The sequence below is a fragment of the Rhinoraja longicauda genome, chromosome 25 (assembly GCF_053455715.1).
Source record: "Rhinoraja longicauda isolate Sanriku21f chromosome 25, sRhiLon1.1, whole genome shotgun sequence".
NCBI lineage: Eukaryota > Metazoa > Chordata > Chondrichthyes > Rajiformes > Arhynchobatidae > Rhinoraja > Rhinoraja longicauda.
In genome coordinates, this window is record NC_135977.1 from 2,171,673 (window position 1) to 2,193,729 (window position 22,057).

At 39.0% G+C, this 22,057-nt stretch overlaps 1 protein-coding gene across 5 annotated transcripts in view; it reads left to right on the top strand.

Annotated features, from left to right (window-relative positions):
• The window catches only part of fbrsl1 (fibrosin-like 1), a 441,460-nt gene that overhangs the window by 263,750 nt on the left and 155,653 nt on the right, over nucleotides 1–22,057 (top strand). For all 5 annotated transcript variants that reach the window (XM_078421922.1, XM_078421925.1, XM_078421924.1 and 2 more), the window contains one exon: nucleotides 15,706–15,735. In XM_078421922.1, coding sequence (XP_078278048.1) covers nucleotides 15,706–15,735 — 30 coding nt within the window. The remainder of the gene's footprint in view (nucleotides 1–15,705; nucleotides 15,736–22,057) is intronic.

The following is a 22,057-nucleotide window of genomic DNA, read 5'->3' on the forward strand; positions in this document are numbered from 1 at the left end:
ACAATCAGTCACATGGCCTTGCTGACATTGAGAGCCAGGTTGTTGTGCTGACACCATTTGGTCAGTTGATCGATCTCCCTTTTATACTCTGACTCATCGTCAACTGTAATTCGTCCAACAATGGTGGTGTTGTTGGCAAAATTGAAGATGGAGTTCGTAACGTGTCCGGCTGCACAGTCATGAGTATAGAGTGAGTAGAGCCGGGGGCTGAGCACACATCCTTGAGGAGCTCCCGTACGGATGGTTATTGGGGAAGAAGTGTTGCTGCCAAGTCAAACAGACTGTTGTCTTGCGATGAGGAAGCCCAGAATCCGGTTCCAGAGGGATGTGCAGAGACTCAGTTCCACGAACTTGATAACCAGCTTTGAGGGGGTGATAGTATTGAATGCTGAGCTGTGGTCTATAAACAACAGCCTGACATATGTGTTTTTATTGTCCAAGTGGTCCAGTGCAGAGTGGAGAGCCAGTGAGATCACATCCTCCGTCAACCTGTGGTGGCGGTAGGCAAAAAAGAGACAGGTCCATGAAACTATGTTTTCATCACAGCTGCTGCCTTTTGAAAGATGAAGATTAGGGGGGAAAAATCAGATAAATTGAATTTCAAAATTAACAATATATATATAATGGTTTTATTGTTCTCTTTTGGATCTTAACTAACAGAAAATAGCTGGTGTCTATGAAAAAATAAAAATAAATAAACCATGTGACGGTTAATTGTTTTGACTAGAAGTTGTATGACTTTTTAAATAAATTCTCTGACTTGATAAAAATCTACTTTTCCCTCCCTCTTTGCCACATGACAGGAAATAAAAAGTACAACAAATCTGAAAAAATCCTGATGAATTATTGCAGTTGTATTTCTAATAGCCTCTTTAGGTTAAGCAACATTTTCTGTGATCCTGGCGGGCAACCGCATTCTGTAAAAGAGGGCAGTCTCATGTAGAGGCAAATGCCTTAGATCATCTTAGCAAGATAACAGCATTGGTGACCTGGGTTAACCGTTTGTTTTACATGATCAGTCAGGAAGAGAATTGCAAACAAATTTTGACTGTGGTTCCATAATGTGAACTTTGTTAGGTTGTCCACATGTGGTCGGCATTAAAAATCTGAGAATGAAGAATGGGACCCATTCATGGAGAACTAAAGCCCAACAGGATGTCTGCTGATGGTAGCCCCATCTGGGCTGGCAGACCATACTGAAGCTGGTATCCTTAAGTGTTGCATAGGTAGAGCTTCCATGAGCATCTGCTCAGATTAACGTAGCTGTGATGAATTCCTCTTTTATAAAACATTGGGTCTCGGCAATGGTTAAGCCTAAGTTACGTATTCTGTTTCTCTGTCTTCCTCTCCATGATGTTGCCTACATTATTTATTTGGATTTAGGCTATAAGCTGTGAGTGTAGTCCCAAGGCTTTTATCTTGGAATCAAATAGGTTGTTTTATTCTCCACTTCTTTGCAATTCTGATAGATCTGCTCTGTACTCTCGCAGGAGTTTCTTTCATGTTGTGCTGCAGACAATTAGTTGTCTTATGTCTTTATATATTCATGAGAGCCATAAAAACAAAGATCTTGATGTGATACAAGGCTAAAGCCGAGTCCAAGCTTCATATAAACTGCCCTCCTGGTACAAATATTCTTTTATATGCCTACAGATGACAGCTTTTTATGGTCACTTAACAAAATGTCCCTTAACTGTCATTCCACAACAGGGGGTCCCTTCTGACTGATGTGCTAGGGGACTGTGGAATGCATCATTGCCTTCTTAAAATTAGTTCTAATGCCTTTGGCTACATTTGGTTGCCATAACTAATACACTCTTCTTGCTGCTTGAACATACATACAAAGCACAAAGAAATTCACCATCTATGTCTGTAGTGCTCTATTTTTCTAGTGCTGGTAAACCCTAAGAGAGTAGAAAACAGAGTGCTGCCCTGAGGCTCAATCTGTTTCTTGCATTCCTATCTCAGCATTGCTTGTCTGCTGGCCAGCCCTTAGGGAAGCTTCTGCATGTTTCATCAAACTGTCTAAGACCCTGTGAAGCTGAGACAGCCCTCTATTTTAGCCTGGGGCAAGTTCAAGTCAACATTCTATTTCCTTCCATTCTTGGCAAATGGCTTTGTGCCTGGAAAGGGCAGGAGAGGAAACATAATTTTGCATGCTCCCTCCCCATGATAGATGTTGGCATATGTGGTAACCGATCAGTGTTGGACTTGTGGGACTCTGTAAAGGACACTGCTGAAATCTCAGCTATAAATCAGTAGCTCTCATTGCACTTTGCAGTTGCCTAATATTTTGGCATTTTTGTCCTTTGTGTGTTCAAGTCTCTTTAACAGTTTCATTCTGTCAGTATGTGTGATGCATAGAACTCCCCTTGCTGGAGCCTATTAACTTGTTTCTGTGTCAAAATGATTAATAAATAATCTCTCCCCCCACCACCCTAAATCTATTCCATTAGTGAGATTTTTCCGTCTGATCTGGTCACAAATAAACTTGTGGCCTTTCCTGGACTTACTAAACTTATTTGGGGAGGAAACGGTTGCCACGTAACATAATTAGTCAATTTTGCTAACACTTCTTAAAGAATTAAAAGGCAATTGGCACAACTAGGTGAATAGTCCCCTACTAGTCTCTGTGGCTAATGTTGCAATAAGCACAATAGCCCTGTTTACAGTTTTGTGTAGGAGCAGGTGTTAACAGTGGGAGGAAAACCCAGGTAACAGAGCTCTTTATCTTTCAACAAGCCCCATAGCTGTCAACAGTTGCCATTCTTTAGATTTCTTCAACTTCTTATTTTGACATGAGCCTTTGTCCAACTGACAAGGGCTGTGTGGGAGGTGAAGGCCGGTCTTTTTCTTCAGTGTTAACATTCCTTTGACAGTGCTGGAGCAGAAATTAGTTGTCTGACTTACACCAGTTTTGACAGTACCAGTTTTGTTCAATCATTTTGAATACATTGAGAAAGATTCTCAAGAGACTTCTGTGAACTCTTGGGGTCAGTTTGAAGTCTCTCCCATTACTTAATTATACATTGGGATTGTTGCAAAACAGAACTGCAGCTTCAATCTTCCTTTTTATTTCCTTGAATTGAGGTCTTTGCCTTTCAATAGAAAAGAAAAAAAGATGGTAAACAATGTTTCTTCAGAATTGTCCTATTAAATCCCAGTTTTCCAACCTTTTTATTTAGTAAAATGTTTTCCACCACAGATGTCTCTTTGTTCTCTAGTTTGACTGTAATCTAAAGCTAACCCCACATGTTTCTGTTTCCTTTGTCAAGCCAAAAAGGATTCTCAAATGATTTTTTAAAATGAAAATAGCCCAGTTATCGTAGAAGTACAACTGACGTGATATTGGATGGGCTGACCCATGCTATTCTTCTTATGAATATTTTGTTTCCTCCTCTTTGAGAAATAATTCATACAATTAGAATGAAAGTGGTAATGGCATCAATGTATTCATGAATATGCCAAAATAATGAAAGTTTTTTAAAAATAAAAATTAATATTGGTACTTGGAGACTAACAGAATCTGAACATTTAGAACTTCAGAGAGTTGTGATTTTATCCCCCAAAAAAGATAACTGTTTCTTGCATTTAAGATCCATTTAATAGATTTTATTTTTGGAGGGAGAGGGAATTGATTTCTTCAATGGGGTTTGGAGGTCAACAATATTTACCCTCATACAGACCTCACAACATTGAGTAGTCCAGCCATAAGGGATGGGGAAAGATCAGCTGTGTGATGACTTCATATCACAATAGCAACACAATCTGTTGTTCAGTTTCCCAGATATTTCAAAGGCAGAATCAGATCTTACTCCGGGACTGCATTTATCTTGCAGCACTATTACTAATTTATTGAAAATAAATGTAATTTATACTAGTAAGTTCACTTTTGTGATAATCTAATAATGTTCCATGGAGAATTTGAAAGTTGAAGCTACGCCAAGAGAATGAACATGTTTAAGTGGCCAGAGCCTTGGTTAAAATATAACACGTTGCTGCTGTTTTTGTCAGATATGATTTATTGTGACTTAACTAAAATATTCTATTATAATAATGTGCTAAACCGCTAACATCTTTTCTATTAAAATGTATGGTGATGTAAATTAAAATTTTATAAGTATCCCAATTACTTAAGTGGAAGATTTCCTTTCTTCTCATCCAACCTCAACCTATCATGTGATTTTTATTTCTCTTGCTGTTGCAGTTAAATTAAAACGCAGCAAACTCCAATAACTCTAAAGGTTTTTTTTTTTGTAGGTACCAATGTTGGTCATTGTGTTGAACTAATGGACTTTGCTACGGAAAGCTATGCAGAAATTTATCACATTAAGTTAAACTCTTGGGTCTGTGCAGCATTTATAAGATACCCATTACTGACACTAATAGATGTTACAGCCAAGAACTGAACAAATATACATCAATTACAATATTGTCCACTTTACAGAAAAGGTACAAAAAAAATAGACAGTCACATCACATTAAAATTAATTGGCTTTATTACAAATGGTCTCCTGTATAAGCCCATATTTCTGATGCACACATTTGCTGTAGAAAATCTGGTGTTGTAGAAAATCTGGTGTTGCAGAACGGTTTTACCTCTACATTACGTATCTCTCCCTGACTGCTGAGTTGTTGGTAAATAGTTCTATTCTCTTGTGCCTCCCCTCGAGACTGTTCTTGTCAATATCAGCAGGATAGATGACCCTAATTTCACCCAGTATTAGCGGTGATTGAAATGGCCAGAGCAACTTTTAAGTTATTAAGGAATGGGGAAAAAAGCCAAGTTTCCTGATTGTGTTATATATAAAGTGACTTTTGCTGGAAAGTGTAAAATGTGAATGCCAACTAAAATCATCATCAAACTGGTGATGGCATCCTGTGGTTCTGTGTGCTTTTCATACTGTGTCTAGCTTTGCTCAAGGAATGGATGTCTATAATTTCTTGGTAAGTTTTCATATTCATTTTTGAGATCTGCATGTCGCTGACAAAGCCGGCATTTATTGCCTGTTTCCAGTTACCCTTGAGAAGATGGTGAAGAGTCACTGCCTTCAATTGCTGCCATGCAGATGGTTTCAGGATTTACTTACAAAGATGACAGAGAACCTGGTGATTATATATCCAAGTCAGGATGGTGTGTGAATTGGTGGAGAGGAAACTTTAAGTGAAGGTGTGCCCATCCAAATACTGCCATTGTCCTTGATTGTGGATGTTACAGGCCTGGGAGATGCCGTTTGGAGAGCCTGGACAAATCAGTGCTGTAGATGTTGCAATGCGCCCATTGTGCATTGGTGGTGGGCCGGTGAATATTTAGTGCAATTGATTGGATCCCAATCAAGCTGCTGCTTGGTCCTGGATTGAGTTGAGCATCTTAATAACCTTTGGCACTGCACTCATCCATGTGTGTGGAGAGTATTCTATTTGTTCCATGTTGATGGTGGAAAGGTCCAAACTCCTGGTCCTAGGTCTCAACAACCACCCTCTGCAAATGACTTCCTGACACACAGACCACATGCAGTACGGATAGACAATAAAAGATCCTCCATAATAATTTTCAACACCACCTCTCCTGAAGGTTGCGTTCTCAGTCCTTCACTGTGTTTACAATATAATCACAACTGCCTGGCCAAAATATGCTATAACTCCATTTTCAAGTATGCAGATGACACCATTATAGTGGGGTGGATCTTAATGTCGAGACCAAATACAGGAAAGAGATGGGGTCCTTAGTGGCATGGTGTCAAGGCAACAACTTCCCCCTCAATGTCAACAAAATCAACAAGCTGGTCATCAATTCAGGAAGCTGCCCAGTCCCTATCGATGCTGCATATCACCGATCACCATTGGCCTGGTCCAGAAATTCAGCTTGGTATCTGCTCTCTCTTCCCTCTCTCTCTCTCTCTCACACATTGACCATTTACTTCATCTATGCTTCACGCTGCCTGTGGAAAGCAGCCAACATAATTAAGAACCACTCACACATCGGTCATTCTCTTTTCTACCCTGTCCATTGGGGAGAAAATACAAAAGCTTGATCATGCATCATCATTTTAAGTCTAAGCAATAGGTGCCATTTAATTATTTAGCCATATCACACATTCCAGCTAATCCTGTTGTTGCGTTTGTGCTGGAGTTCCTGGACAGTAATTGTAAGTGTACAAAGTTTCCTTCTGCCTGGTTGAGGTGCACTATGTTAAAGAAGCTGAACAAATCTGTACCCTTTTTAATGCTTGAGGCCAAACACAAAAGCTTGACATTTTGTTGTTTCTCCTTGACGTTCAGTATCATTGTTGCTTTGACTTGGAATATTTATTTCAATATGTTTTTATAATCTTTATTCATTTTTTGAGATACAGTTTTCACTGGCAAGACCAATATTGCTTATCCCAAATTGTTCTTGAGAAGGTGGTAAAGTGCTGTTTTTCTCACAATGTTCTTGGGTAAAGAGTTTCAGGATTTAGTCCTGGTGATTATGACAAATGCCTGTTGGAGAAGTTCATTGTCTGGAGCTTGTTGACAGAATTGGCATTTGATATTTAATCAGCCTGTGTCTAGGCCTTGCGGTATTCTGGTGTGGACATCTGCATTTCCGAAGACTTGCAGCTGAATTGATCATTGCATTTATTAAAGAATATCTCCATATTTGACATCGCATGGAGAAGATTAATTGACAAACAATCTGAAGGTGGTGTGGCCAAAGACAGTAACCTGAGGAACCATGTTCTGAAACTGGGATGATTTCCTACTAATGGTCATAACCAGTTTGCTTTGAGCCAGATATGACTCCATCCAGCGGAATGTGTTCCCTTGAGCCCATCTTGTCACTGTAACTTGCATGCTGTATTTTTGACAAGAACAAAAACTTGCTTCTCCTATGAAATTTAGCTCTTTGATCTGTGTTTGGACCCACGCTGTGATGTGATCTGGAATTAAGTGGTCTTGGCAAGACCAAACTGAGCATTTATGAGACAGTTATTGGTGAGTAATTGCTATTGATAGTACTGCTGATGACAGCTTCCATCACTTTGCTGCTGATTGAGAATTGATCGATGTCACAATTAACCAGATTGTATTTGTTCTGCTTTTTATGGACAGCTTATAATGGGGAGACTTTCCATATTGTTGAGTGGGTGCCAGTGAATGCTGTAACAGCTTTGCTAAAGGCGCAGCTATTTAATTCTGGAGTACAAGTCTTCAGTACTATAGCCAGGAGATTCTTTGGTTTCATACCCTTCACTGCATCCAGTCCTCAAAGCCTTTTCTTGATACCACATGGTGAGAATTAAAGTGGCTGTAGATTGAGTTCTGTGACAGAGATTACAGAATGAAACCAAGATGGATTTTCAGTAAAACATTTGTAGCTAAGCATGGCAACAAGTTGTTCTCTTTGTCTTCGACACACTATTGCTGCACTGCATTTTCGTTGAGCATGGAAATGCTTTTGAAGCCACCTCCTCTCACCATTTAATTGTCCATTCTTTACTAGATGTGGCAGGAATGCAGAGCTTTCTAATCTGTTAGTTGATAAGGTTACAGGCTCAATCCTGATATGGCAATTTTATTGTTAAGACTCTGGCAAGCTTTAAAATTATTTCATTATTGTACAGAATGACATCTTTGTCTAAACAATAGAGATTTACTTTGAACTTTAAAATTGGCCATATTCCTAATTTCCATTTTGTGTAATTATTGAAATATTTATTTTTGTATTTTAAGGAGCATTTGAGTTTTTGTGGCAAGTTGCTTTCATGTTTTAAGAATAGGCATCAAATGTGTTCTGTACATTAGTGGAGACTTGTGGGGGGCATTTATATGTCATGTTTAATATTTCTTTTTGTACTAATTTCTAACCCTCAAGACGACTGCTAATTTTAACAGAGTTCTATCAAGAGTATTCATTCAGAATATTCAGCCATTTAAAATATTCCTCTGAGACAGACACAAATTGCTGAAGTAAAAGACTCTAAGGGGAGTAAGAGACACCTGTGGCTGACAAGGGAAGTCAAGGACAGCATAAAAATTAAGGAGAGGAAGTATAACATAGCAAAGAAGAGTGGGAAGACAGAGGATTGGGACTCTTTTAAAGAGCAACAAAAGTTAACTAAAAAGGCAATACGGGGAGAAAAGATGAGGTACGAGGGTAAACTAGCCAATAATATAAAGGAGGATAGCAAAAGTTTTTTTAGGTACGTGAAGAGGAAAAAAAATAGTCAAGGCAAATGTGGGTCCCTTGAAGACAGAAGCAGGGGAATTTATTATGGGGAACAAAGAAATGGCAGACGAGTTAAACCGTTACTTTGGACCTGTCTTCACTGAGGAAGATACACACAATCTCCCAAATGTTCTAGGGGCCGGAGAACCTAGGGTGATGGAGGAACTGAAGGAAATCCACATTAGGCAGGAAATGGTTTTGGGTAGACTGATGGGACTGAAGGCTGATAAATCCCCAGGGCCTGGTGGTCTGCACTCCAGGGTACTTAAGGAGGTGGCTCTAGAAATAGTGGAAGCATTGGAGATCATTTTTCAATGTTCTATAGATTCAGGATCAGTTCCTGTGGATTGGAGGATAGCAAATGTTATCCCACTTTTTAAGAAAGGAGGGAGAGAGAAAACGGGTAATTATAGACCAGTTAGTCTGACATCAGTGGTGGGGAAGATGCTGGAGTCAATTATAAAAGACGAAATTGCTGAGCATTTGGATAGCAGTAACAGGATCATTCCGAGTCAGCATGGATTTACGAAGGGGAAATCATGCTTGACAAATCTACTGGAATTTTTTGAGGATGTAACTAGGAAAATTGACAGGGGAGAGTCAGTGGATGTGGTGTACCTCGACATTCAGAAAGCCTTCGACAAGGTCCCACATAGGAGATTAGTGGGCAAAATTAGAGCACATGGTATTGGGGGTAGGGTACTGACATGGATAGAAAATTGGTTGACAGACAGAAAGCAAAGAGTGGGGATAAATGGGTCCCTTTCGGAATGGCAGGCAGTGACCAGTGGGGTACCGCAAGGTTCGGTGCTGGGACCCCAGCTATTTACGATATACATTAATGACTTAGATGAAGGGATTAAAAGTACTATTAGCATATTTGCAGATGATACTAAGCTGGGGGGTAGTGTGAATTGTGAGGAAGATGCAATAAGGCTGCAGGGTGACTTGGACAGGTTGTGTGAGTGGGCGGATACATGGCAGATGCAGTTTAATGTAGATAAGTGTGAGGTTATTCACTTTGGAAGTAAGAATAGAAAGGCAGATTATTATCTGAATGGTGTCAAGTTAGGAAGAGGGGATGTTCAACGAGATCTGGGTGTCCTAGTGCATCAGTCACTGAAAGGAAGCATGCAGGTACAGCAGGCAGTGAAGAAAGCCAATGGAATGTTGGCCTTCGTAACAAGAGGAGTTGAGTATAGGAGCAAAGAGGTCCTTCTACAGTTGTACCGGGCCCTGGTGAGACCGCACCTGGAGTACTGTGTGCAGTTTTGGTCTCCAAATTTGAGGAAGGATATTCTTGCTATTGAGGGCGTGCAGCGTAGGTTCACTAGGTTAATTCCCGGAATGGCGGGACTGTCGTATGTTGAAAGGCTGGAGCAATTAGGCTTGTATACACTGGAATTTAGAAGGATGAGGGGGGGATCTTATTGAAACATATAAGATAATTAGGGGATTGGACACATTAGAGGCAGGAAACATGTTCCCAATGTTGGGGGAGTCCAGAACAAGGGGCCACAGTTTAAGAATAAGGGGTAGGCCATTTAGAACGGAGATGAGGAAGAACTTTTTCAGTCAGAGAGTGGTGAAGGTGTGGAATTCTCTGCCTCAGAAGGCAGTGGAGGCCAGTTCGTTGGATGCTTTCAAGAGAGAGCTGGATAGAGCTCTTAAGGATAGCGGAGTGAGGGGGTATGGGGAGAAGGCAGGAACGGGGTACTGATTGAGAGTGATCAGCCATGATCGCATTGAATGGCGGTGCTGGCTCGAAGGGCTGAATGGCCTACTCCTGCACCTATTGTCTATTGTCTATTGTAAAATAGAACGGTGTCATTTGCACAAGTTCATAAGCTGTAGAATTAGACCATTCAGCCCATTGAGTCTGCTCTGCCATTCAATCATGGCTGATCTCTGCCACCTAACCCCATTTTCCTGCCTTCTCCCCATAACCCTTGACACCCATTCTAATCAAGAACTTGTCTATCTCTGTCTTAAAAATATCCACTGACTTGGCCTCCACAACCCTCTGTGGCAATGAGTTCCACAGATTAACTACCCTCTAGTTAGAAGTTACTAAACTAAAGAACTAAAGAAGTTCCTCCTCACCTCGTTTTAAAAAGAGCGCCCTTTAATTCTGAGGCTATGACTTCTGGTCCTCGACTCACCCACCAGTGGAAACATCCTTTTCACATCCACTTTATGCCTTTCATTATTCTGCAAGTTTCAATGATGTCCCCCCTCAACCTTCTAAACTCCAGCGAGTAGAGGCCCAGTGCTGTCAAACGCTCATCATATGCTAACCCACTCATTCCTGGAATCATTCTTATAAACCTCTTCTGGACCCTCTCCAGAGCCAGTACATCCTTCCTCAGATATGGGCCCAGATTTCCTCACAGTACTCCAAATGCTGCCTGACCAGAGCCTTATGGAGCCTCAGCATTTCATCTCTGTTTTTGTATTCCAGTCCTCTTGATATAAATGCTAGCATTGAATTTCCCTTCCTTACTACCGATTCGACTTGCAATTTAACTTTTTGAGAGTCCTGCACCAGCACTCCCAAGTCCCTTTGCACTTCTGATTTCTGAATTCACTCTCCATTTAGAAAATAATCTACGCCTTTATTCTGATTACCAAAATGCATAACTCCACACTTTGCTATACTGAATTTCAATTGCCACTTCTCTGCCCATTCTTCTAACCTATCCAAGTCCTTCTGCAGAGTCCTTGCTTCCTCTACACTGCCTGCCCCTCCACCTATCTTAGCATCATCTGCAAACTTGGCCTCAAAGCCGTCAATCCCCTCATGCAAATCATTAAAATACAAGGTGAAAAGAAGCGGATCCAGCACCAACACTTGTGGAACTCCACTAGTCACTGGCAGCCAACCTGAAAAAACACCTTTTATTGCAACTCTTTGCCTTCTGCCAACCAGCCAACTCGCTATCCATGCTAGTATCTTCCTTTCAATACCACGGGCTCTCATCTTCCCTAGCAACCTGACGTGCGGCACCTTATCGAAGGCCTTCTGAAAATCTAGGTAAACAACATCTACAGCCTCCCCTCTTTCTCAAAGAACTCCAGCAGATTCATCAAGCAAGATCTTCCCTTCACAAAAGCATGCTGACTTCAGCCTATTTTATTGTGAACTTCCAACTACTACGTAACCTCATCCTTTATAATTGACTCTAAAATCTTACCAACCACCAAGGTTCAGTCCAAATCCTAAAAGTCACCGATCCATTTTCTCCAGAGATGCTGCCTGACCGGCTGAGTTACTCCAACATTTTGTGTCTGTCTTTGATATAGACTATCACCTGCAGTTGCTTTTTATTAAATACTCCTGTGTTTGTTAAAAAGTAGCGATTCATTCCATAGAGGAAAATGAACTAATGAATTCATTCTTGCTATGGCTCAGCAATTATGTTCTTGCCTCTGAGCCAGAAAGTTGTCAATTCATATCTCACAGCATATCTTGGTTGGCCCTTCAAAGCGGTGCTGGGACGAGAGTCGCATAATCTTTCTGGTGACATGGTTAATAGACAATAGACAATAGGTGCAGGAGTAGGCCATTCGGCCCTTCGAGCCAGCACCGCCATTCAATGTGATCATGGCTGATCATCCTCAATCAGTACCCCGTTCCTGCTTTCTCCCCATACCCCCTGACTCCGCTATCCTTAAGAGCTCTATCTAGCTCTCTCTTGAATGTATTCAGAGAATTGGCCTCCACTGCTCTCTGAGGCAGAGAATTCCACAGATTCACAACTCTCTGACTAAAAAAGTTTTTCCTCATTTCTGTTCTAAATGGCCTACCCCTTATTCTTAAACTGTGGCCGCTGGTTCTGGACTCCCCCAACATTGGGAACATGTTTCCTGCCTCTAACATGTCCAACCCCTTAATAATCTTATACGTTTCGATAAGATCCCCTCTCATCCTTCTAAATTCCAGTGTATACAAACCTAGTCGCTCCAGTCTTTCAACATATGACAGTCCCGCCATTCCGGGAAATAAAAGATCCCAGGGTATTATTTGAAGAAGATAAAGAGCCAATATTTACCTTGTCCAGAAAATTATTAAAATAAATGGCAATCTATGACATGCTTTATGGGAATTTTCTATATGGAAATTTTCTATATGGAAATTTTCTATTGTATTTCCCATATAAAAATAATAACCGCACTTGAAAGACAATTGGCTGTAAAGTACTTTGTGACATCCAAAGGTTGTTTTACTCTGTAAAATGATATTTGTTCTTCTAAGACTGTTTTTCCTGCATTGATGACATTGAAACCTTAGTTGCTCAGAATGCAGGTGATCAAGTGTAGAGTCAGGTAACAGAGACAAGAACCTTGAGGGCCTGATAATTCAAACTGACATCTGCTCATCATTCAGCTCGTAGCTGTGGCCACAACATGTGCTGGTCGGAAAACATGAACCATCGCACAGTGCTCCCAACCAAGTTCAAATGGCCGAGACTGTGGCAAACCTTGTGACACTTCATGTGCATCAGCATGCCAGGGTTGCCAACTTCTGTTGCTTCATAGATGATTAAGATAAGCATCGTTGCTCTTTCTCGCCTGTGCTCTTCGTCGGGGTGATGTATAGTTTAACACCCCGTATTATTCCCATCTTTAATTAAAGTACAAGTGGATCAGATGGCATAATCTGAAGTGTTATGTCAATCCTCTACGAGAGAGCACAATGCAGAACACCAGTCTAAAGTTATTCTGCCAATAACAAAAGTGTGTGAAAATGATAAAAGTTTAGAGCTACTTATTGGGAACTCCTCTGAACCATTTATTTTTTCTGTCTCGGACTTCTGCAGTTAAATTTAAACTGAGTTCATTCATTCTTCAACTTGGGCCATTGGCAGAGAAATTCATACAGTACACAAGTCAAGATTTGACTTGTGGGGCAGCATAGGGTAGAGTTACAGTGCCAGAGATCGGATTTGATCATGATTACAGGCGCAGTCTGTACAGAGTTTGTACGTTCTCCCTGTGACCACATGGGTTTTCTCCGGGTGCTCTGGTTTCCTCCCGCATTCCAAAGATGTGCAGGTTTGTAGGTTATTCGGCCTCTGTAAATTCTCCCTAGTGTGTAGGATAGTTGTCATTGGTCGATGTGAACTCAGTGGGCCGATGGGCCTGTTTCCATGTTTAGCTTCCATCTCTAAACTAAACTAAACTAAGATTACCCACCTGCTTTGATAAATCATAGCCTGATTGTACATTTATTATAAAAATGATTATAAAATTATATGGTTTCTTCCCAGTGATCTGGATTTTAACAGTCTTCAATTCAAAACAGAGGCTAAAATATCATTGACCGATGGGGTAGTTTGCTATTTTAAAATGCTTGAGCTCCACAGCACCAAATACAAATTTCAGGCGTACTGATGAAATTAATTATTTATTTTGCACAGGTTATTTATCTTACTGAATCAGAAAATCTAATGATAAAATAAATACTCTGGTTGTATTCGAACACAATTCTTGATTGTAAGTGAAAGACATATGCTTGAGAAGGAGCATATATATATTTGTGAACCTAAAGTATTCCTTTAGAGGAATTGTATAAATTAATCTTTGGATGGGGGGGCATTGTCACTTGTTGCAAATATTCCTCTTCTACTGGTTGATAGGAAACCTAAAGACATCATGCTTCATCTCAATGTTGCACGTTAATTTACATTGTCAATATAAAATTGGATATAAAAGCAACTGATATCAGAGCTTTGAATCAGTGCCGATGTGAACTATTCATGCCCATTTCTTGCAGATAATTGTTTAAATGAGAGTCTCTCCAGCTAACCTGCAATTAAATTCAATTACCTTTATTAAACTTAGAAAATGTGGCTACAGCTTAGATTTCACCTTGGTGAATATGTGTTTCCCTTCCATCTAGGGGAATGCAGGCAAACATAACACCTACGAGGCAATAAAATATATTAATGCAACTGCAGTGGTAATCCTTCATTCAAAGTGTGCGTGGCATCACAAGAAATTGAGCTCAAATTGTGACCTCTGCTATATGAACTATGGGATTCCACTATCTGAATTGGTCGTTTCTACTTGTACAATCCACGCCTGCAATTCAAAAATGGCTATTCTGATTAACAATTGTCACTTATTATGGCTGGCATGTGCACAACTTCCATCCCTGCAGATTTCTGTCAATTTAACCCATCTGGCATGTAATTTCCTGACATGCAACCAGCCATGTTGGCTTTCCTTGAAACTCACAGCAACACTGCAGAAATAGAAGCTGTGCCAATCATAATTTGCATCAAATATTGTCTGTACATGCACAGTTATGCCAAGAAGTTTGGAGCATTTTGCAGCCCAGCTTGTAGGATCTGCACAACATGGCTACATATCTATTATCAGTGGCCAGCAGCCTCAGAGGGGTGATATAACCTTGGCTGGTGGAAGATAAAGCCAATGTTTATTGATACAAGGCTGCTTCTCCAGAGTTGGCACGCTGTGCTCATTCTCACACATCAACCTTAGATGGTATATCATAACTGGTTAAAATCTGATGTTCTATTGCTTTTGAGGTTCACTTATGTATAAATGTTGTTCAGAGTTGTAATTTGCAAGTGTAATAGAGATTTGAACTCGTCAAAACCTTTGCAATCTAACAATCTCGTACTCTTTCACATCGAATTTTGTTTTGACAATGTTCTCTGGAATTTTCTTGTGACATGCCAAACCTCTTGCATGTCAGGCATAATGATGTAATTAGAGTATTACTTGTGTAATGTGTTATTGGCTTAATTCTTAAAAGCAATTTCCCATTGCATAGTCTATCCAGTGACAGAACAGCTGGTGACTGAGGAAATACCTAGTTATTCTCATTTTTCTGTCATGGGTGTTCGGGCTACCTTTAAAAAAAAAAAATTTTAATAAAAAAAGTAAAGGTAGTTTACTTTTAGGTATTCCCTCAATCTGTTAAATTGAGTCAGTGCTCTGTCAATTAAAATTGATAATATAAGAATATTATATAAGAATTGTTTTGTGATAACTGAGTAAATACCACACGTGATGTGAGATCGAGTACACAAATCAGCTGATTCCTAAATTTGATCTTATTTTGCACAATTGACACAAAGATGAGAAACAAAGGTTGTCTAGTGATTGGGTTCCTCCTATCGTTAATAGTGAAACTCCAGGGATGGGAACCTCCGGACATCTAAACTGAGCTCATCAGGCCAAGCAAACACCACGGATGAGTAACTTATCACTGGACCTGGAATTGCATATGAAAGCAGCAATGAAGCTGCCCATTGATCTATGTCACATTGATAAAAATAGCAATTGGAAATTGCAATTTGGCTTTTTGTTATTCTGACCATATCAAAATCTGACAAATTTCTCTAAACTAATTCCTTAATTCTTTGTTGTATCAGAAATGGGCTAAATGATTCGCAATACATTAGGCAGTTTTAAATGTGCTTTTAGATTTGGAACTAATTTTTTTTGGTTTTCTTTTTCAGTGTGACAGTGAGAGTGACAATGACGACAAGGTAAGACTAATTTTTTTGACTTAGTGTTTGGTTCCAATATATAGCAGCTCCCAATGCTGCCTTCATAAATCAGAATCTACGACAATCTGTAGTTAATGTTTTTAAAAACCTATCATTTTGATTTTAGGAACAAATTATATATTGCTAATGTAGCCTTACGCCAGAATCTATACTAGCTAATGAAAATGGTCCACTGCATTGCTGGAGATAACTGAAAAGAGCAGGTAAATCTGATATGCCACAAATGTTTTATAGAACAATGAATGCGAGTTGAGTAAGTCAACAGTATTGTTAATTGAAGTTAAGTTTGTTTTGGTAGGACAAACAGAGTAAATAGTTTGTGCTGGGGAACCTTGGCGTGCAAGTCTGCAGTACGCTGCACAGGGTATTGAAAAAGCCATTTGTTATGCTTGCCTTCATAGGGCAAGGAGTTGAATACAAGAGTAGGCACGTCATGTTGCAGTTGTACAAAGCATTGGATAGACTTCAGTTGGAGCATAATGTACATTTCTGATCGCTACACTACAGGAAGGATGTGGTAATAATAGTCCAGAAGAGATTCACTAGGATGTTGCCTGGAGAGACTGGATAAACTGGTTTTATTCTCAGTGCAATATCGGAGGCTGAGGGGCAACCTTCAGAGGTTTATAAAATGATGAGAGACATAGATAATTTATTTCCCAGCACAGGGGAGTCTACAACTAGAGAACAAGGAGAAATTTAAAGGAGATCTGAGAAGTGCGGTTTATGCACAAAGATTGGTGGTGATCTGGAATGACCTGCTCAAGGACGGAGCAGAAGCAGACACAATAAGATCATTTAAAATGCATTTGAATAGGTACTTCAATAGGAAAAGCATAGAGGGATATGAACTTCATGCAGGTAAATGAGGTTAGCACAGATAGGTATTACTTTCAGCAAGAATGAGGTGGAGAGGCTGGTTTCTGTAGTGTACACTTCTGTTTCTTTGGTTATATAAGCCCCAATAGAAATGTATTCAGTCACTTCCAGCAACTTGTGAATTTATTTAGAAAATAAGGAACCTTCTTATACGATGTGACTGCTTTACTGAATAAAAATTTGTTTCAGAAATATGGTTTTAATTGAGCAAAAATAGTTGAGCAATGTTATTGTGTAATAAGTTTTGGGAAGAAGGACATTCTGGTAAGGTTTTCTGCAATTTTGGAATAATTATACATATTAATTCTTTTTAACTTACATTTGTGAAGGCAATAAGAAGCCTTTTGTAATTTATTTAGCATTTTCTTCTGTTACACTTATACAACGTGCATGTATAAAGATAATTTCATTTTCTTATGAATTGTTGTTTTCAAGTTAAAATGTAACAGCTGTAGTGTACTCTATTTTGAAGATGCTGTAACCTCTAAATGATAAACAGAGACACCGAATGTTAAGGTAACTTTTGGTGCAACATGAGTAATCCAAAAATCAGTGTGCAGATGGATTTTAATTAGCACAGTTTGAAGGGCTTTGAATACTTTGATGGTCTTACACAGCTGGTAGTCTCAATGATTGGCATTCCTTATGGTTGCAAGACTGTCCTTTGCTGAGTATTAATAACTACATAAAAGTTTTAGTTGATTGTACTGCTTAATATTTTTTTAGACTTGAGAAGCTGATTTCACTTGAGCAAACTATAAAAAAGGGACTGCAGACATACATCTCTACATTTGATTTCTCAGCATATTAATTGCTTCCAATTAACAGATCTTAAAATTACTAGTTTATTTTACCAGATCATGAATGTTTTCTGAATATTTGTATTTTAAGTTTTTCTTGAAGAGGAAATAAAATGTTTGAAGAGGGCAGTGTAGTTCAAAAACTGAAAGCATTGTTGAGTCCAAAATGTTCTGACATTGGTAGCTGTTCTCCTGGAAAACGCTGCTTCAATTTAAATGTATACTCGACTTGTTTTAGAGAAAGATTTTTAGTGTTTCTTAAAAGAATTACGTTTGCTGAGATGTATTTCCAGCAAGGAAAGGAAAAATCCAAAATGTTGCATTGGACAAAGAGTTTAAGAAAGCTCATAATGTATCAGTAACTTTGTTGATTTTGGGGGTAAAAGATCAGTTAAAGCTAATGACAATATATTGAAATACAAGCAATATGTACCGTTAAACTAATGAAGTGGTAATACAAATTTAAATAAATAAATCTGATCTAAAGCCCATGCTGGTGGGGTAATTTCAGAGTTGGATTTGGAATCTTCCAGGATTCTTGACTTTGAGGTCCTCCCTCATTCTTATAAATTCCAATGAATATAGACTAATCATGATCTGTTCTGCATTGGTGGCCCATTTGCCTTGATGGACACAAAAGGGTGGAGTACCTCAGCGGGTCAGACAGCATCTGAATAGATGACGTTTCTGGTCGAGACCCTTCTTTCAATACAGCTACCAATATCACAACCTGTTGGACTCAACCATACTTTCAATTTTTTGAACGAGACAATGCCCTCTTTAAACATTTTATTTCCTCTTTAAGAAAAACTTAAAATACAAATATTCAGAAAATAAGGCCCATTTGCCTTATTGGAATTAGTCCAGTTATGACCATAATGCTACCATTCCAACATTTTAATCAAAATAATATCGTGGGGTAACTTAGCACACGATGCAATCCTGTACAAAATATATAGAATTTGGCGCTGAGGTAGGATTGTGTAGGAAGGAACAGCAGATGCTTATACCGAAGATAGATACAAAATACTGGAGTAACTCAGCGGGAGAGGCAGCATCTCTGGAGAGAAGGAATGGATGAGGTTTCTCATTGAGACCCTTCTTCAAACTGCGAGCCAGGGGAGGAGGAGACACAGATATAAGAAAGTGTAAGATGTGAGAACGAGACATCAAAGGGGGTGGAGATCAAGGAAAATATAGAATAGATCATTGTTAGCTAGGAAAAGGTAACATCAAAGCCATCAGAGATAAAATGTAATCGGGGATAGTCAGATTGGTCGGAGAACTGGGAAGGGTGAGGGATGGAGAGAGAGGAAAAGCAATGGTTACTTGAAGTTAGAGAAGTCAATATTCATACCACTGGGGTGTAAGCTGCCCAAGCAAAATATGAGGTGCTGTTCCTCCAATTTGTGCTGGGCCTCACTGTGACACTGGAGGAGGCCCAGGACGGAGAGATCAGTGTGGAAATGGGAGCGGGAGTTAAAGTGTTTAGCAAACGGGAGATCAGGTAGGTTTAGGACTGAGCGGAGATGTTCAGTGAAACCATTGCCGAGACTGCGCTTGGTCTCACCGATTGTGGTTAGGATTGTGCAAGGTGGTTGATGGTGAAAAGGCTGTTCTTGAACCTGTAGGTGATGGTTCTCAGGCTTCTGTACCACCTTCCCGATGGTAGCAGCAAGATGAATGTGTGGCCCGGGTGATGTGGGTCTTTGATGATATTAGCTACCTTCTTGCAGCACTTCCTTTAAATCCCATCGATAGTGGGAGGTCCGTACTCAAGATGGACCAGGCAATGGTCACCATTTGCTGCAGCCTCCTCCGTTCTTGGGCATTATTTTAAACTTTAGAGCTACAGTGCAGAAACAGGCCCTCCAGCCCACCGAGCCCACGCCAACCAGCGATCACCCTATATATATACTAACGCTATCTTACACACTAGGGACAATGTACAATTTTACTGAAGCCAATTGATCTACCCAGAGAAAACCCCATGTGATCACAGGGAGAAGATTCATACAGACAGCACCCATAGTCAGGATCGAACTTGGGTCTCTGGCGCTGTAAGGCAGTAACTCTACCACTGCACTATTCAAGTTATCAAACCAGGTTATTCAATATGCTTTTCACCGTACACCTGTAGATATTCGATAGAGTATTCGGTGACTGTCCGAATCTTCTTGATCTTCTGAGGAAGTTGAATTTTCTTTGTGATTGCATTAATATGCTGGGACAAATAAATTGAGGCACATATATAACAAATAAATTAAGGCATATAGGTTTAAATAGCAGACAATTCTTAGGATTTTGATCCTTCAACTCTCAGCCAGCTAGCTACTAAACTGATATTTAGTTTTCTTTCATATGATGGAATTGACAACACTTTAATTGGAAAGTGAATATGCCAATAAAGTGTTTTACCTCGTATGATTGATATCCAGCAGATTAGATTGGCCTTTGGAATACACTTATGAAATTACAATGCAAACAATGTTGATTGTCTTTTAAACAGTGATATTGGAGACTAGCTATTTAATCATCTTTACAATGTTCAAATTAAAATGTTATTTTTCATAATATAGAGAATATAGATGCTGAATAGAAATCCAGTTATAAACTGCATTTTGAAACCAGTGCATTAATAGAGCAATGCACCACTGGAAAGATTTAATTGGGTAACATCAACACATTTATAATTGTATTTGTTAAACAATACTATTTGAAATCGTGTGGAACACTGAAGTAGTTTCACAAAAGATGAATGTAAAATCTGTCCAACAGACATTACTTGCTCTTGTGTTGATTTTAGCAGCAGCATGATTAGGCCAGGTACCACTTGAGCCTGCTGTGCCGTTGAATAAAATGATGGCTGATCCTATCATCTTCATCTCCAAAGATATGAAATATATTGCAGTTATGCAAGTGTGGATCCTGTAACCTGGCCAAGAACCATCAAACTTCAAGGCAGGATCTGTCTTAATGGCACCTGAATAGTTTAAAGCACATGAGGAATTAACTACCATTTTGAATCATTATTACGTACACTAATCTATGGTTTATATAGCCTTAATGTTTAGTATGGAAATAACACACTAGAGAATTGCATTTGTCACTTACAATGAACAGTGTATGTTCATTTTGTCACTTTGTCATTTTGTCACTTACAATGAACTAGGAAGCAGAATACCATAGAATACCATAAAATAAAATAATGTTTTATTGTGATGCATTCAGTTACGTAATTAAAGAATATTAATCCATTACAGAATGTTTGCCAAGCACTGAAAACGTATAAAACATTCACATATATTTAAATTAGTTGGATATATGCCAATATTTGTTACAGTTTCAACATCTTCAGGAGAGGGGGAAAGAAAATTTGAATAGGAAGAAATTTTTTTTCACAAATCACCTCCAAACTAATAATATTTACAGATGAAAGCTAGATATTTCCTAGACATTTTTATGGAATGGCAAGATTTGGGAATTAAACTATTAACCGACTAAGTTTAATACTAATAATGTGGTAATTTGAGAACTGTCAGTTAGAGGAGCACAGCATCTGCAAATTTGACAATCCAGTGATAAAATTGCTTGATGCTGTTATGTTGTCCCGGGGGAAAAAGACCCAATGATTTAACCTTCATTTATCTCTGTTTATCCATTTTTTGTTAAATATCATTGAAAGAAAATATCTGATAGCCACTTTGTTCTTTGTGGGAGCTTGCTGTGTACAATTTTGGCTGCCATATTTCTCTGCAACTGACTACACACTAAAGAACTTAATTGGTTTTAAACTCAGAATATCCAGTGATCATGAATGAACGTTGTACAAATGCAAGTTTGTACTTATTTTTCCAGTTAATCCTTATCTAATCAATGTAAGGCCTCCCGATGGCCCACTGGCTGATGCATAATTACCTTTTGTTTGCATCGCAAGTAAGCAACTTTTATATCCTCCACATCGCTTCCCATCTTATAGTATTTACTGTTTTTTATCTCCTGATGATTTCTGTTTGCAGTACTGGTGAATCACAGTAGCACCGACCACCATTGTTACTCCATTTTAACATGATATACTTGACTAATTTTGTCATTTGACCCAGTTCATGGATCAGCACCACTGATTAAGTGTATCTTGGATGCTTGGTTTTCACTCCAGTTTTTGGTGATATGCCCACCCATTAATCTTTGCCTGTGCTGTTCTTTCCTGCACTCATTCTCCTTGATCTGGGCCAAACAACCAGATTATTTTCAATGCATCAGAATATTCTATTTCCAAGTGCTTATGTTGAAATGTGTTTATAAGTCTATCCACAAAATATTGGATAGTTTTTCCCATTTTAGTACGTGTCTTGCTTGGGTTTCTGCTGTGTCATTCATAACTTGCAGCATTCCTACTCGCAGCATTTCCTTTATATGCCACATTAGGCGAAGAGCATCAAGTTTTCACAGAACATCAAAATTGCATTTCTAAATACTAATTAAAAATCTAATAGTACAGTAGATATATTACATTATATGATTGGATATATAATATCCAAATATATATAATTGGATATTTAATATCCAAACATATATAATGTAATAGGTATAATTTTAACTTATTGAGGTGCCTTGAGTTG